The sequence below is a fragment of the Belonocnema kinseyi genome, chromosome 4 (assembly GCF_010883055.1).
Source record: "Belonocnema kinseyi isolate 2016_QV_RU_SX_M_011 chromosome 4, B_treatae_v1, whole genome shotgun sequence".
Classification (NCBI taxonomy): Eukaryota; Metazoa; Arthropoda; class Insecta; order Hymenoptera; family Cynipidae; genus Belonocnema; species Belonocnema kinseyi.
The window spans coordinates 105,242,112-105,257,994 of NC_046660.1; the positions used below are offsets into that span (position 1 = coordinate 105,242,112).

Consider the following 15,883-nt stretch of genomic DNA (forward strand, 5'->3'; position numbering starts at 1 on the left):
GAAAATTAAAATTCGAAAATTTTTTCTAAAGCCTCCAGGGGACTTCGTTTTCGCACGAAAAAATTTTATGTGCCCTTATTGCATCCGGACCCACAATTGAAGGGGCGGATGCAAAAACCACCTTAGCGCTCGAACACACGGAGAATAATTGTCCGCTGAACAAATTTTCAAAATCCTTCAAATTTGACTGCTGACCATCAATACTTGTAGACTATTTTATGGCGCATCTTTTCTGTACCACAAACAAATTCGAAGTTTTGTTTCATTTTTTAGTTATTTAAGGAAAACAACAATTTTCAAGGAAAAAAGAATCAATTCTTTTTTGCATTAAAATCGCCAGATTTTTGTCTGGAATTGATATATTTTCTTGAAAATTTTAGACCTGTTTAGTGAATTTACAAGAATATTTTCTTCGAAATCTGGGATGCATGTATATAAACGAGAAAGTTGTGTGAGGAAGTTTCGAATTTTGACAACTTTCAGTGAGAAAAGTCTTCCTTAGAGATCAAAGGATTTTTTAAAAAAAGTTTTAGATCTTTAATCATTAGAGGCAAAAAGTGAGGATGATATGAAAATTATGTACGGCGTGCTAACCTCGACTTCGTATGCGAGAACATAGCGCCACGGGTTGACGTACATTGACGTACACGATCCAAGTCGTGTTAACAAGCCGTACATAATTTTCATATCACTCTCACTTTTTTCCCCTGATGACAAAAGATGTAAAACTTTTGGAAAAACTTCTTTGATCCCTAAGGAAGATTTTTCTCATTGGAAGTTGTCAAAATTCGAAACTTCCTCACACAAGTTTCTCGTTTATATATATGCATCCCAGATTTCGAAGAAAATATTTTTGTAAATTCACTAAACAGCTCTGAAATGTTTTTATAATAAGATAAACACTCTAACAGTCGTAGAATATGTTAAAGCATGTTACATAAAATTTTCAAGAAATAATATCAATTCCCGACAAAAATCTGGTGAGTTGAATGCAAAAAAGTATTGATTCTTTTTTCGTTGACATTTTTCGTTTTCCTTCAATAAATAAAAACAAAAAAAACATTGACTTTGTTTGTCGTACAAAAAATATGCGCAATAAAATAGTCTACAAGTATTAATAGTCAACACTCAAATTTAACACTCAAAAAAAGAAAATTTGTTCAGCGGACAATAATTGTCCATGTGTTCGAGCGCTAGTGTGGTTATTGCATCCGCATCTTCAATTTTAACCATGAATCGCTTCACTTCGAAACAGCGCGCCAAAATCGTCAAAATGTCGTCAGACAGACAGAAAGAGAGGGGGAGGAAGAGAGGGGGGCAGAGAGGAGGAGAGAGGGAGAGAGAGAATAAGGGAGCTGTTGAAATATTTTTATCTCTATTATTTAAAAGAGAGAAGATTAAACATTTTCGCTGTTTAAAAATACTATTTTTTGGACTTCTTCATAATAAAAATTCAGTATCCTCGAACTTTTATTGCGAAATATGGAACTATTAATACTGTAAAATGTTGAAACTTTTCCACTGCAATAAGGAAAAAATTAAAATGGTTTAAATTTGGGAATATTAAAATTTGAATTACTAAGAAAAATAATACAAATATCTGACTGGGGTTCATTTCAAAGAAATAACCTTTTTTTATTCTACATACATGTACGTAATATAGGAAAAAGTTTTCACATTATTTATAGACGTTCTATACCATACATTGAATTTTATCTATGGTTTTAAAAGGTTAGGGTTTTGAGAAAAAAAGGATGTTTTTATTACCGAGTTATACATTTTAGAGAATTAATGGATATAATATTGTAATAAATCAGTATTTACGTTCGTACATTCATATTTAGGGCTGAGATGTAATATCCTGAAATGGCATTATATTTTATGCTTTCGTTTACCATGACGTTTAGCCGATGAGAGTGAATTATACAAGCGGCTTTCAAGATACAAATCAATACCATTCTGTTAAAAATATGCGAATAAAAAATATTAATACAGAATCTATTAAAAATTGTTCTTAAGTTTGAAATAAAAAAAATTTAATGAAATTAGAGATAAATTTTCAAAGTATTTTATCTATTTCAAATCACTGATCTGTAAGGTTTTGTAATTTGAGATGGAAGTTCAATATCTTTAAGATATAAAAGCGCCAAATATCGTTTAGGTAGTTTGCTTTGGTCAGAAAATATCAGGGAAAAATCAGAAGTTTTGAAATAAAAATTGCAGAAGTCAAAAAACTTCCGTAAGAAGCATTTTAAGTAATTGTCAAGAATAATCAGGGCTTCCACAAAAACTTTTAGTCACTTTTTTCTCAAATAACTTTTTAGTGACTTTTTAAACTTGAAGTCACTATAGTTACTTTTCCTGCGATAAATTAACCTATGTTAACCACTACAGCATTCAGGTCTATACCAACTTATTACTTATTTGAAGTGTTTTAAAATATTTTCGGGTTTTCTAAAAGATTCCTAAAATTTGTAACGGATTTCAATAATTTGAATGGATTTCAAAGGATTTGAAAGAGTTCAGAATAATCGAAAATATTTCAAGGAATTTTGAAAGATTTCAATAATTTGATGAGATTCTAAAGAATTTGAGGCATTTTCGGGTATTTTAGAAGATTCTAAAGAATTTTCAATACTTTTCAATACTATTAAAGGATTTCAAAAGTTTTGAAAGGATTTGAAACACTTTATGTCTTTTTTCAAGATTTTATATTTAAGATTGCATTACATTTACTATATTTTATTTATTTTTTCTATTAGATATTTTTCTAGATTAACATTAGAACTATTTATTTTTCTTTAATTTTAGATTTCATGTAATTTCACGGGATTCTATAATATTTTAATGGATTTTAAATCATTCATTTAGCAGAATTAAGGGATTTTATAAGACTACGAAGATTTTCAAATATTTCAAAACCTTTCCAATACGTCGTTACAAGTCATTACAAAGAAATGTTCCAGACTTTAGTACATTTATAAAAACTCCAAATACTTTTCAAAACTTTTAACAAATTTCAAGAATTTCAATAGATTTGAAAAAAATTGAAATACTTTTGGGTATTTTAAAAGTTTACAAGAACTTTTCAAGAGCTTGAAAAAGTTCCAAGGGATTTTAAAAGATTTCAAATTATTAAAAAATGTTAGAGATTTTTAAAAGACTGCAAGTAATTTTTAATTTACTTCAATAATTTGAAGGAATTTTAAAGAGTTTGAATGTATTTTAGGATATAAGAAAGGATTCTCAAGCATTAAGAAGAGATTTAAATAATTTAAAGCGATTTCTAAAAATTTTAATGAATGATTTTAAGTGATTTAAGCCAGTTTTTATGCAGTTGTCAAGAATTTTCTAGAATTTGGGAAGATATGGAATGATTTTGTGGGATCTATAAGGTTTTAAAATATTTGAAAATATTCCAATGGAATTTATAGGATTTTCAAGGATCAATTTTTTCATATTCATATTCTTGAATTCTTTTTAACTTACTTGAATTGGTTGAAACTTGAAACTAACCATGAATGTTTATAAATTTTATAAAATTTTTCTTATTTTCTTTAAATATCTTTAAACCAACTCCAATTTTACTGAAATCAATGGAATTTTTGAAATCCTGTTATAAAAGTACATTAGTTCCATTAATAATGCACATTAGTCACTTTACAAAAACAAATGGTTTAGCTGTTTCACAGCTGTGTAAGACACAGCTATATTTTCTTGAAGACGAAATCCAGCTAAACGGTTAGTCACATAAGTGGATCTATTACATTTTGCTTGATTACTCCTCAAATATCAGTCAGGGGAATATTTCAGGGCTATGGAATATAGAAAGTTAGTCAGGGAAAATTCAGGAAGAATTCAAAGAATTCTGGAAATTAAGTTTTGCGGCCATCCTGCAAGTTTCCAATATACCACCTAAACGAATTTGGGTGGGTAAAGCTGCAAGTACCATTTTCCCAAAAAACGTCTGACCTATGCCATAATTGAGGGCTCATTTAAGGCTCATTGAATACTCAAAAGCCAAATTTTGGGCTCTGCATTTTAAAAAAATGCATGATACTGCCTGCTTTAAGTAAAGCAGCAGTACCATGGTAAAAATATTCGTCATATCAAATTTTTTTCACAGGAATTGAGGGCTCATTAAAGGCTCTTGCATGACCCGTGGATTAATTTTTCAAAAAGAACCCATATCATAAAAAACTACCCTAAAAAATAGATATGGACTAATCTGATAATTGCGTACACCAGAATTGAAGGCTCATTTTAGGCTCTTCATCTTCCCCAAAATCAATTTTCCAAAACCATCCCTTGATGTTAAAAAACTACCCCTTACTTAAAATTGCAGATAAAATGCACTAAATATGCATTAATCATAAAACTGAGTACATCAGAATTAAAGGCTCATGATAGGCCCTTGTTTGACCTACGGCGCAATTTTTCAAAAATAACCCCTATCATAAATAAACTACCCTAAAAGTTAAGTATCCTCTAATCTCATTATGGAGCACACCAGAATTAAAGGCTCATTTGAAGCTCTCCAACGTCCCCAAAATCAATTTTCCAAAGCCGTCCTTTGCTATTAAAAATTACTTCTTACTTAAAAGTGTTGATAAAGTGCACTGAATATGCACTAGTCATAAAACTGAGTACTTTAGCATTAACGGCTCATTGAAGGCCTAAAATGAGCCTTCAATTCTGCTGTGCTCAATTTTTCGATTGAAGCATATTTAATTTTTTGGGTAGTTTATTTATGATAGGTGTTGTTCTTAAAACATTTTAATGTGGGTTATGCAAGAGCCTTTTATGAGCCTTCAATTCTGATGTACTTAGTGTTATGATTAGTGCATATTCAGTGCACTTTATCAGCACTTTTAAGTAAGGGGTAGTTTTTCAACATCAATGAATAGTTTTGGAAAATTGATTTTAGGGGCGTTGGAGAACCTAAAATGAGCCTTCAATTGTGGTGTGCTCAATGTTCAGATCAGAGAATATTTAATTTCTAGGGTAGCTTATTTATGGTAGGGGTTGTTTTTGAAAAATTGCGCCGTGGGTCAAACAAGAGCCTTTAATGAGCCTTCAATTTTAATGTACTCAGTTTTATGATTAGTGCATATTCAGTGCACTTCATCAGCACTTTTAAATAAGGGGTAGTTTTTTAACATCAAGGGATGGTTTTCAAAAATTGATTTTGGGGAAGATGAAGAGCCTAAAATGAGCCTTCAATTCTGGTGTACGCAATTATCAGAATAGTCCATATTAATTTTTTAGGGTAGTTTTTTTATGATATGGGTTCTTTTTGAAAAATTAATCCACGGGTATTGCAAGAGCCTTTAATGAGCCCTCAATTCCTGTGCGAAAAAAAATTTGATATCACGAATATTTTTACCGTGGTACTGCTGCTTTACTTAAGGCTGGCAGTATCAAGCATTTTTTTTTTAAATGTAGAACCCAAAATTTGGCTTTTGGGTATTCAATAAGCCTTAAATGAGCCCTCAATTATGGCACTTCATCAGCATTTCATCTTTTCAATTTTAATGATATAATAATCATTTATATAAGGTCTTGATTATTAAATTGTTTATTAATTAATTCCTATGCTACGCATTGGTGAAGAAATTCCGATATCGTAAATTCTAAGCTGATTGCAGTTTAAAGTCCTCGAACTGAGCAAACCGCTGCATAAATATTTCATTCATTCCTGATAAGTTAAGGCAAATAGTTCCTGCCCGCCAAAGTTTGTGGAATGTGGAACTTAATTCCTCTGGATATACCCTGTACAAGTTCCAAAAAATACACTATCGTGTAAATTAACATTAGCACAGTTTCATGAATCGAAAAAGAAGATTCGTGACAAATTACAAGCTTTGTATTCAGCACTATGCACAGTTTCCGCAAGCAGAAGATTTATTGTTGATTCTGGGTTGCGTCGATTGTGTGTTTACAATTCAGCGATTCAAACTGTTTTGGGTTGTATAAAATTAGCCGGAAGCTGAAAACGGAATCCGATCGAACATTATAAATCATTTTGATTATCCAATATAAAATTAGATTTTAACTCTCATAATCTTGATTTCTGTCTGAAAATGCGCTTTTCTTCGAATTCCCGTTATAAACAAACCTCGACAGAATCCACATAAGCTCACTTCTGCTTATTGGAATGCAGAGTAAATTAAAGAGAAGTACCCGGGAAAAGTATTTACGAGATATAATCCAGAAAAATTATGCCCTACTTTCAATTCCAGGATGTGAATTTATTTTATATTTTTTAAAGTGAATTTTTATAGTCACAGGAACTGTCAGGGTCATTCGCAATAGTACTATAGGGTAAATTTTGAAGTGTGGGTATCTGCGAGCTAGTATACTAAGAAACAGAAGTCAACCTTTCTAAAAACGTATCCACAGCCTCGTTTTCTGCTTTGGGAATCGAACACGCGCAACTGTAGCTACCAAAGATGTCATGTTTCAACATAAGACAACCGCGATAATAAATATTTATATGTATATTATATGTATAACGGTTAGTGATGTTTCAAATTAGAATTTGAAGAAGATTTTCATGTGATCAAAAAATTTCTTGTGGTTTGTGGGTAAAAACACATTTTTTTACTGTAATTTATGTGATGCTTATATTTTTTCTGAGATATTTTAACTAAATATTGCCAATTAAAAGAAAGTCAATTTTAATTTTAATGAAACACAAGAAAAAATAATAAAGTGCAGAAATTAAAGTTGAAAGATTTTTTCAGTAGCTGTAAAATAACCATTGACTGTCTATATATTAAGTAATTGACCCTAAGTTTGAAACATGAAATTAAAAGTAACATTTAAAATTTAACGGGATGATTCGGAAATTGCATTCGATAATTAGTTTTGAAAATAGTGCATTTACTGCTCAATGTTCAGAGCATGAAAAGCTGTTAAAATTTTAAATATTTTTTCTACATAACTGTCTTCTTTAATAGAATTATATAATAAATATGTTATTTATTTTCACAGTGATAATACTCTAAAGACTCCTCTTTTCCGGAATATATCTTCAAGAGTTACTGAACATTTAATGTCTGACAATAATTTTGATCAATTTCATAAAGTCTGTTTCCGATGTTTACAAATTCAATCTTCAATACCATTTTTCAAGTTAATCGAGTGAATATAAAACTTTCGACACTTAGTTTTGACCACAATGGAGGTAAAATAAAATTGCCCAGAGGGAATTTTTGATTCAGTAGTTAAAATAACTTCTCTGTGTTTCCAATTTCGTGACTATATTATTATTATTATTAGAAGTTATATGAAAGAATAAGTAATAATAAAAATGAAACAAACATTTGAAACCCACAAAATATTAACATAAATACCGGAAGACTCCTCTGTTACTAGTACCAGAAATAATGTAGGTCGCACCCCTATCATTTTCGGCAGTGAAACTTGTCGCAATTAATAATTAATTCATTCTCATTGATTCATTCTTAATCTATTTTTATTGCATAACCGTTTTTTTATACGCGAAACTAGTAAAATGTTGATATTTTTTATCTTAATTGTTTTGCAACATTTAAATTGTTATATTTTATCAAATATTATCAAAGATATATTATTTTAAGGAATATCTATTTCAATTCCGGCAATTAAAGAAAATTAAAATTGGAAAAACCTGAAATTGAAATATTTTGCCAGAAGAATTGTATGTAACAATAATTATTATTAACTTTTTGAATATTGGTGCGACTAAAAGTAATTTGTACAATAGTTAAAAACATTTTCGGCACAAAAAATATTATTCACTCAGTAAATAATGTAGTTGTTCCTAAAAATAAAATATATCCTTAGCGTATTGCGCATAATTTTCTAATTTGTTTATCAAATTAATTTGTACAATTAAATGGATCAATAAGCCACTTTTTACGTACTTCGATAAATGAGATATTTTAAAATGAACAAACGGAGAAAATGCAGTTTAATTTAAAAAATAATTTATCGAACTAAAATTAAAGGCTGTATAGACTTTTTTGAACGAAAAAGGTGCATTTCCTCATACTCGGGGACGGACATCTAATCGTTTTTATAGGGGTTTCTGGCATAGCCTGCGAAACCCTAAAAACTACAGAAAAATAACGGTCTTGATTCTACGAGAAAATAAGTATGAAAAATTAATTTAAATCTAATTCAATCGAAATATTTGAGCTTACCTGAATATTTCCTACTCTCACATGGAATTTACTAAGGCGTTTTGCATTTCTTTCAAGGAAGGCATTTAGATCTACAGGAATGATGTACTTCGTAGCAATATTTGAAAGATTGCGACGAGGATCTTGGCCATTTTCTGTGGGAGAAATTAACCAACGTGATGAGAAATCCCAACCAGTTTCTGCTCCTGTTTTTATATTTTCATACATTTCCCTCTTGGCTTCGTCAGTAGGCAAATATTTAGCCAAGTCGTAATCTTCCCTGTGAATACAATATTCATTGTAATTAAATTTTTCATTGGAATAAGTCAATATCATCATCAACACTTAGGTCATGAATGAGTAAATATCTATTTTACAGGATTTCATGATATTTGGTACTAATGATTTATATCATAAACACGAAATTTTAAGAGTTTCAATAGTATTTCGTGTCATTTAATCAAATTCTGAATAGTGGCAATTCATTGGTATTCATGAGTTATTGTTAGGTTGGCACAGAATGTCGATTAATGTTAAACAATATTTTAATATATTCAATGGGATTTTATTATTACTATTAGGTTCGCACAGAATTTCAAGTATTAATGGGATTGAATTTTCCATGGATCTTTAAAAACTTTTAACATACGTAATTAAATTAAATTAGCAATTAAAAAATCTTGAATTTTGAAATGAAACTTGACTCCTGATTTTCGAAATAATCCAAGTTTACACAATTTTGATCTATACATCCATAAAATCAAAGAATTTTCAATTGCAACGCTTACAAATAGTAGATCTTTCAATTGTAAATGATTGCATTATTTTTAATTTAGATAATTTACCATGAAAAATTCAGTAATTTTTATGATTTACATTCAAAATGTTTTAATTTGCATGACCTAATATTAAAAGCTTGACTTTCGGTTGTTAAAGTTATCCAAATTTAAGAATTTTGATTCATAGATTTTTAAAATTAAACTGATAACAAACATTAAAAAATACATCATTATAAAGTATACACATTGAAAATTTTAGTATCTTTAGTTGTAAATCTTCCAGATAGACTTATTTCCGAACGATGTTAAAAATTTTATGATTTTAAACTGTAAATATTCCAAACTAGAAAAGTTGGCGAATTTTCAATTGTAAACATTTTCAAAATGAAGCTTTGTCGAAAATAGAAGACATCAGTAAGACTGAGAATCCTATAATGTGGATATCTGTGGGACGGATAATTTAAAAATATTATTTTACCTAGATTTTACGTTATTCATAGATTAACAATAAAAAGTGTTCGGAAAAGTTGATTCATGTAAAAATGTTATAATACAATGCATTATTAGTACTCGGTCCACGTACCATGAGCAATTAAAAACTAGAATATAATACTGCTAAGCTTTGAAATGATACGCAGTTTCTAAAAAGGGCCTGAATTTTACTCAGCAATTACAATTCAGCTTTTGTCCCTATTTTTAAATACTTGCAACACGAAAACTGCTCGATCCACTGTTTCCCACCCACACGGAGAAACACTTGATCGTGAAATTTGGCATTATAATATTGATATTTACAAAACTTCGATGTCAAACTAGGATATAGCCGAGAAAAAAATAGTATTATTGCCGAAGCCATAGGAAGAAACACACTTTCCATTTCATTTATAAATATACTACAAACCTAATAATTGTCATTTATAGTTGGAAAAATGCATATTTTTTATAGCAGATTAAAGTTGAAAAAAGTGATATTCACAAATTAAATGATAAAAACTTTGTTGCAATAACTAGCATTTAAAATAACATAAGTTGCAAAACAGGTAAGAAAAATTACAATTTTCAAGGGGAAGGTGCAATGAAAGAAAAAAAATTGAATGTAGTGTTTCACGACTCAGTACCAAATGACGTCATTACATTACGCTGAAGTTCATGAGGATGATAAAATTCTTTAAACTTATAATTTGTTTTATCACAGGGAAATATCTCCGTTCTGCGCCCCGGAGACCCGTGTTCAATTCCCGCCAGGGCTGATATCTTCTAACAAGGTTTTTTCTCTTTCAGCTTAGAATAAAATATAAATATCTAATTGTATGTTTAATGTATAAAATGTATAGTGCGTGAAGTGGATGCGAATTTATTTTTATTTTACTTTCTCGACCATGGAAGTTTTTCCTATTTTCTATGGGAAAAATTAGAAATGCGTGGAATGAACATAGACAGAATTTTTTTACTATTGTGTTTTGTAAACTTCACAGTCTGTCTTAGGGATTAGAGTAAGTTTCTTTTGTTATAAGTGCAATTATTTAATCATTTATTTTATATTTCAATAGACATAATAACTTCAGACTTTTATAATGGCTTTAGACGGTCAAGCTTTTTGAACTTAATATTTAAAACAAATTCCTTCACTAGTTATTCATATAATTAAAAATAACTACTGTCTACACCGACCCAGTGATTGCGACTTACACGTATGTTCAAAAGAATCTACGTCTGTGTTTTTTTGATTGTTGACGTCACAGCGAAACAGCGCCGGATTTACCAAAAGGCACCGTGGGGCTAGTGCCCCAGGCCCCAGGGGGCCGAGAGGCCCCTGACACCAGAAAATTAATAAAGTTTACAGAAAAATTGGTATTTTCTCTGCCCTTTAAAGGGCCCCTTCGAGGTTTAGCCCCAGGCCCCGAAAAATGTTAAGCCGGCGCTGCAGCGAAGTAACGTGGTACTTAGTCCTCTAGAGAACTAAGTATTTACATGAGAATCTCCAATGTACCCCTTCACCCTGCAACTGTAAATTGCAACTTAGATTCTTTTGAACTAGCGTAGTCAATCGTTTCGGCCTGTGGTGATTGGGGAAAGCATCGTGTGCGACGAGCGGGGTGCATTGATTACAATTTATCCCTCTTGTTGTACTATGTACTATTAATTTGCTTCTAATTCCTGCCGAGATAAAATCTTATTTAAATGAAACTTACAGATTACTGAAGGCCGATTAAAATTAAAATTAAATAAAAATGGTATGAAAACCGATGTAGCTATTTTAATATTCATTTTAATTTATCATCATTGATAATATTTTATAGTATTTTAAATTCAAGCAAATATTTGAACTTGGCAATTGGTAATCGAAATGAGAAACGTGTTATAAATGCACTGGGCATGCTACTTTCGCCAGGAAATAATAATCTATAGTACGTATAACTTAAAATTTATAATTGTTAAAATTAAATTCCATAAGGTCTGTTTACCGATAGCTTTCAGGTCTTGGTCCATCACTCTCGACAAAGTACCTCGCCATCTTGTAACTTTTTCCACGATAGTCAACATCGACAGTTCGTTTTTTCTCCCAGAAATCAAACTCCCTATCTAGGACATGTAGTATTTTTTTCACAAAATCATAATCCTTTGTAGCATCGATGTAAGTCTGAACCTAGAGCAGGAAATGAGGACTTTGAATAATTGAACGCAATAGTAACTTACTATATAAAGACAGTGGAGCTCGATTGAGAATAATCAATGACATAGTTGGAACCTCCAAGATCGCAAGCTTTGGTAATGTTTGGTGATAATATTCCGAATTAATACAACAGTCTGTTGAATAAGTAAGCAATATAGAGAAAGATCCGGTATTCTAAAGTTACTGATCCTCGTACAAACTTTTGACACGTCTTTTTATCTGTGAGGCGCCACCCAAGCTCAACTTTAATAAAATGATAATCTACCACATAATGGTAAGAAGTTCAGACGTTCTTGTTTTTTAAAATAAAGTTTCTTTTTATCGAGATCTGATTTAAAAATCTAACTTTGAATTTTAAACTTTATTTCTTCTGGTGTCATAAAATCAAGAGTTTATGACGGATCATATCGAGAAGTTACTTACTCGGATGAATGGTGTGCACTATATTACAAGATTGCATGAGTTTGTCAAACATTGCACATAGAGGGAACTATATGCAATAGTAAGTCACTATAATTTGAACATTTTTTTATACATCTAGTAGAAAATTAATGCGGAAAAAAATCACTTTACGGAAAAACTTAGCGAACTGCTGTCAAACGGAAAAAACCTAGTAAGTGACTTTTGCCACAGAGGTTATTATCTCATGTGCATGCATCGGAAAATAGTTTCAATCGCAAAAGTCACTCACTAGGTTTTTCTGTTGGACAGCGGCGAATCTTTCAAGTGCATAATTTAGAGCGAAAACTAATAATAAAATCATTTGGAAAAATGGATGCGAAAATTAAAAAACTGTTCGTCAATTTTTTTTTGTCAATAATTACAAAAATATTATAAATGATTGGGCAAAAATTGTCAGCGAACTCATAAGCAGGCCCAACAAATCTAGGAACTGTAAACTTCGACTTCATCTCACTTTAACAAGTATAAATAAAAAACAGCAGAGGCTGCTTCTTGTTATTTATAATATCTTAACAAAATTAATAAAAGTTTTCTAAATTAATAAAAAATTAAAAGATCATAATTACATTTATATATTTATACTTATAAATTTTTAATTAAAATTTTGTAAAAACTATAAACTTTTGATTTTTGAAGAGTTCAAGTGGCCGAGAAAATTAATCTGACACTGAATGTAATAATTGGACGGTACCCGCTCAGATACAAATATACGTAATGGCTATTTTAGGGATACCGTTATGATTCCGCATTATAGATAAAGTAAGAATACACTAATGGAAACAATCAAAGGGTCAGACAAATTTTCCAAATTTTTAGTGATTTTCAGTAAAAAATGGCCGTATCAAGGTCTTAAAAAAGTATTTTGAAGCTTTAAGTGTCTAGTTTTGAGATCTTTTGACCAAAAAATTTCGGAGCAACATATTCCGCGCAATTTTAACAAGTAGCGTGAGAAAAAAATTTTGAAAATTTGTTTGCTTTTGTTCAAATGCATGAGCTTAACATTTTTTCAGCTTTAATTTTTTTTACACCTTGGCAGGACAACCTTTTACTGAGATATTAAAGTTTAAATAAAAAAGGATCCTTTTGTCTTTGATTGACGATATTTCAGCAACCAATGGCCGCACAGAAAATTTAAGGGCAGTTTTGAGAATTGGAATACATTTTCTTCAAGTTTCTGCCACGATTTAGATGAAATTTTTTTTGCATTCATGACATAAATTTGAAAAAACATGAAAAAAGGGTAATTTATGGGTTTTCAGAACATCAAGGGCTACATTTTAAATCTTCATAAAACGACTAATGTTGAGTGTGCCTTTTCCAGTTGAATTAACCCCTAAATCCTGCGAAGTTAAGACTTCGATCTAACAAACTGTTTCCTTGTTCCAAATGGTCAAACTTTTGAAAAAATTAAAGGGTCACGTTTTTTGAGCTTGAATATACCCTAATCATGGCTACAATGAAACAAAATAAATTGTCGAGCTTTTTTCCTATTTTTTCGCAAATACCGCTGAAATTTACAACAACAAATTTTGTTCAACGCAGTTTTTTCCGAAATTTGACTTTTTTTATGGCTTTCAAAACTTAAAAATATTTTGATTTTCACTATTGCTGGCATTAGCGTTACCCAAAACGTACCGCGTGAAGGTTGCACGGTCTAATTTACGATTCTGTGTGTGTGTGTGTGTGAATGAGAGTTTGTGTGGAGGAGTGTGTCTGTTTGTCTGATGTTTTTGACCATCAATTTTTAATTTAATTAAAATTAAAGTAGATGACCCAAATCGTGTTGACTCCCATTCACACCTGTTCAGGAGACAAATCTCTGCTAGATTTTCCTGCGACTTGAACCTCTAAAAAACAGTTTTCTCAAAACCACCCTTTTTCTTCAATGGAATTTTTTATTTTTTTATTTCGTTTTGATTTTTAATCATGCCAGGGCGTCACATGTTAGGGTCAGAAGTTGCTCGTTTAGTGACTCTTGTTGAACAGTGATACATCCGTCGTAAATTTGGTATTCGTATGGATGTTACCCAGTCCATAGAATCCTAATTGTATGTGCGGTACCTCGAAACTGCTGGATACAATCGACGGCCAGGGCAAATTCGCCATTGAGTGGCACACACAAAAGCGTAAATCCGACCGCGCAACATTTACGTGGTATCGTTTGGGGAACGCTAATGCCAACGATAGTGAAAATCAAAATGTTTTTAAGTTTATAAAGCCTTAAAAAAATGTCAAATTTCGAAAAAAAATTGCGTTGAACAAAATTTGTTATTGTTGTAAATTTCAGCGGTATTTGTGAAAAAATAGGGAAAAAGTTCGAATTTTTTTTATTTTAGCCATGATTAGGACATGTTTAAGCGCAAAAAATGTGACCCTTTAATTTCTTTAAAAGTTTGACCGTTTACAAAAAGGAAACGGTTTGTCAGATCAAAATGTAATTTCGCAGGGTTTTTGAAGGGTTATATAACTATAAAAGGCACACTTAACATTAGTTATTTCATTAAGATTTGAAATTTAGCCATTGATATTCTGAAAAACAAACAAATTACCCTTTTTTCCTGTTTTTTCAAGTTTATGTCATGTATAAAAATTTTTTTATCCAAGATTGTAACAAAATCTTGTACGAAATTTGTTCCATTTTTCAGGACTGCCCTTAAATTTGCTGTGCCACCATTAGTTGCAGAAATATCGTCGATCAAAGACAAAAGGGTCCTTTTTTATTTAATTTTGTTGCCTAAAATTCTCAAAATTAGAAACATAATGCTTCACAATTCTTTTTTTGAATGTCATAATACAAAATATAATCATGCAGCATCAAATAATTAGTTATCAATAAAAGTTTTCCTTATAAAATCTTGGAGAATAACTTGTAAAACTGAAGACAATATAAATTCACACACTACGATCAAGTCCTTAAAAAAATGGCTAAAAATTTTTTTTTATATAAACGTTATTTGGGGTAATATTGTCACGGCCACCTAAACTCCTGAGAAATCGGGTGACGGACAAATGTGCATGGAGCAACTGTGCACTAGCCCATCTGTGCACGTTTGTGGCCACAGGTACGACTGTGCACGTTTTTGGCCAAAGGTGCAACTGTTCGCCGGGCCATTTGTGTAAGTCTCAATTTCGATATGCACGTCGACATTCAGACGTGCACAGTTGGGAGCGTCCCATCTGTGCACGTCTAAATTTATAAGTGTACAGATCGCCTGGTGCACAGTTGTTCCTGTGACCGTAGACGTGCACAGATGAGCTCGTGCACAGTTGCTCCGTGCACAGCTGTACTCTTTCCCAAAAATCAAGAGTTGATGTAAAGATTTGGAAACACCAAATCAAACCATTCTTTGACCGACAATGCAATAATTTTTCTACAATTCATTAAATCAAGAATTTATGGTATGTTTCAAGATAAAAGTTATATTCCTCTTGTAGCACCATCAGATTATCCTTTAATTTTCACTAATTCTCGTAGCGAGGTAACGAAGCTTTTCTAAGCACACATACTACCTTAACCATACCAGTATCCTACATTCAGTAAATAAATCAATCATTCGTTTTTGTTTGGTTTATTTTTTGCCTTAACTCTTTCAATATCTTAGCATTATTTACCGAGTTTTTATATTGATTTTCGTATGATGATTCTTCTACAATCGTAAATTTATAAGAAACTCATTATAGGAAAATGATTATAAACCTATACTGACAAGGAAACTATCCCAGGTGTCCCTCACCGATTTTGATGAAACTGCAATATGTTGTAGTACATCGAAAAATAAGAGACACGTATTTTTTTTTAT

General features: G+C 31.1%; 1 protein-coding gene across 1 annotated transcript in view; it reads right to left on the minus strand.

Annotated features, from left to right (window-relative positions):
• The window catches only part of LOC117171039 (trehalase-like), a 115,223-nt gene that overhangs the window by 47,104 nt on the left and 52,236 nt on the right, over positions 1-15,883 (minus strand). The window contains exons 5-7 of the mRNA XM_033358084.1: positions 11,413-11,594; positions 8,190-8,448; positions 8,039-8,126 (exon numbers count right to left, since the gene is read on the minus strand). Coding sequence (XP_033213975.1) covers positions 8,039-8,126; positions 8,190-8,448; positions 11,413-11,594 — 529 coding nt within the window. The remainder of the gene's footprint in view (positions 1-8,038; positions 8,127-8,189; positions 8,449-11,412; positions 11,595-15,883) is intronic.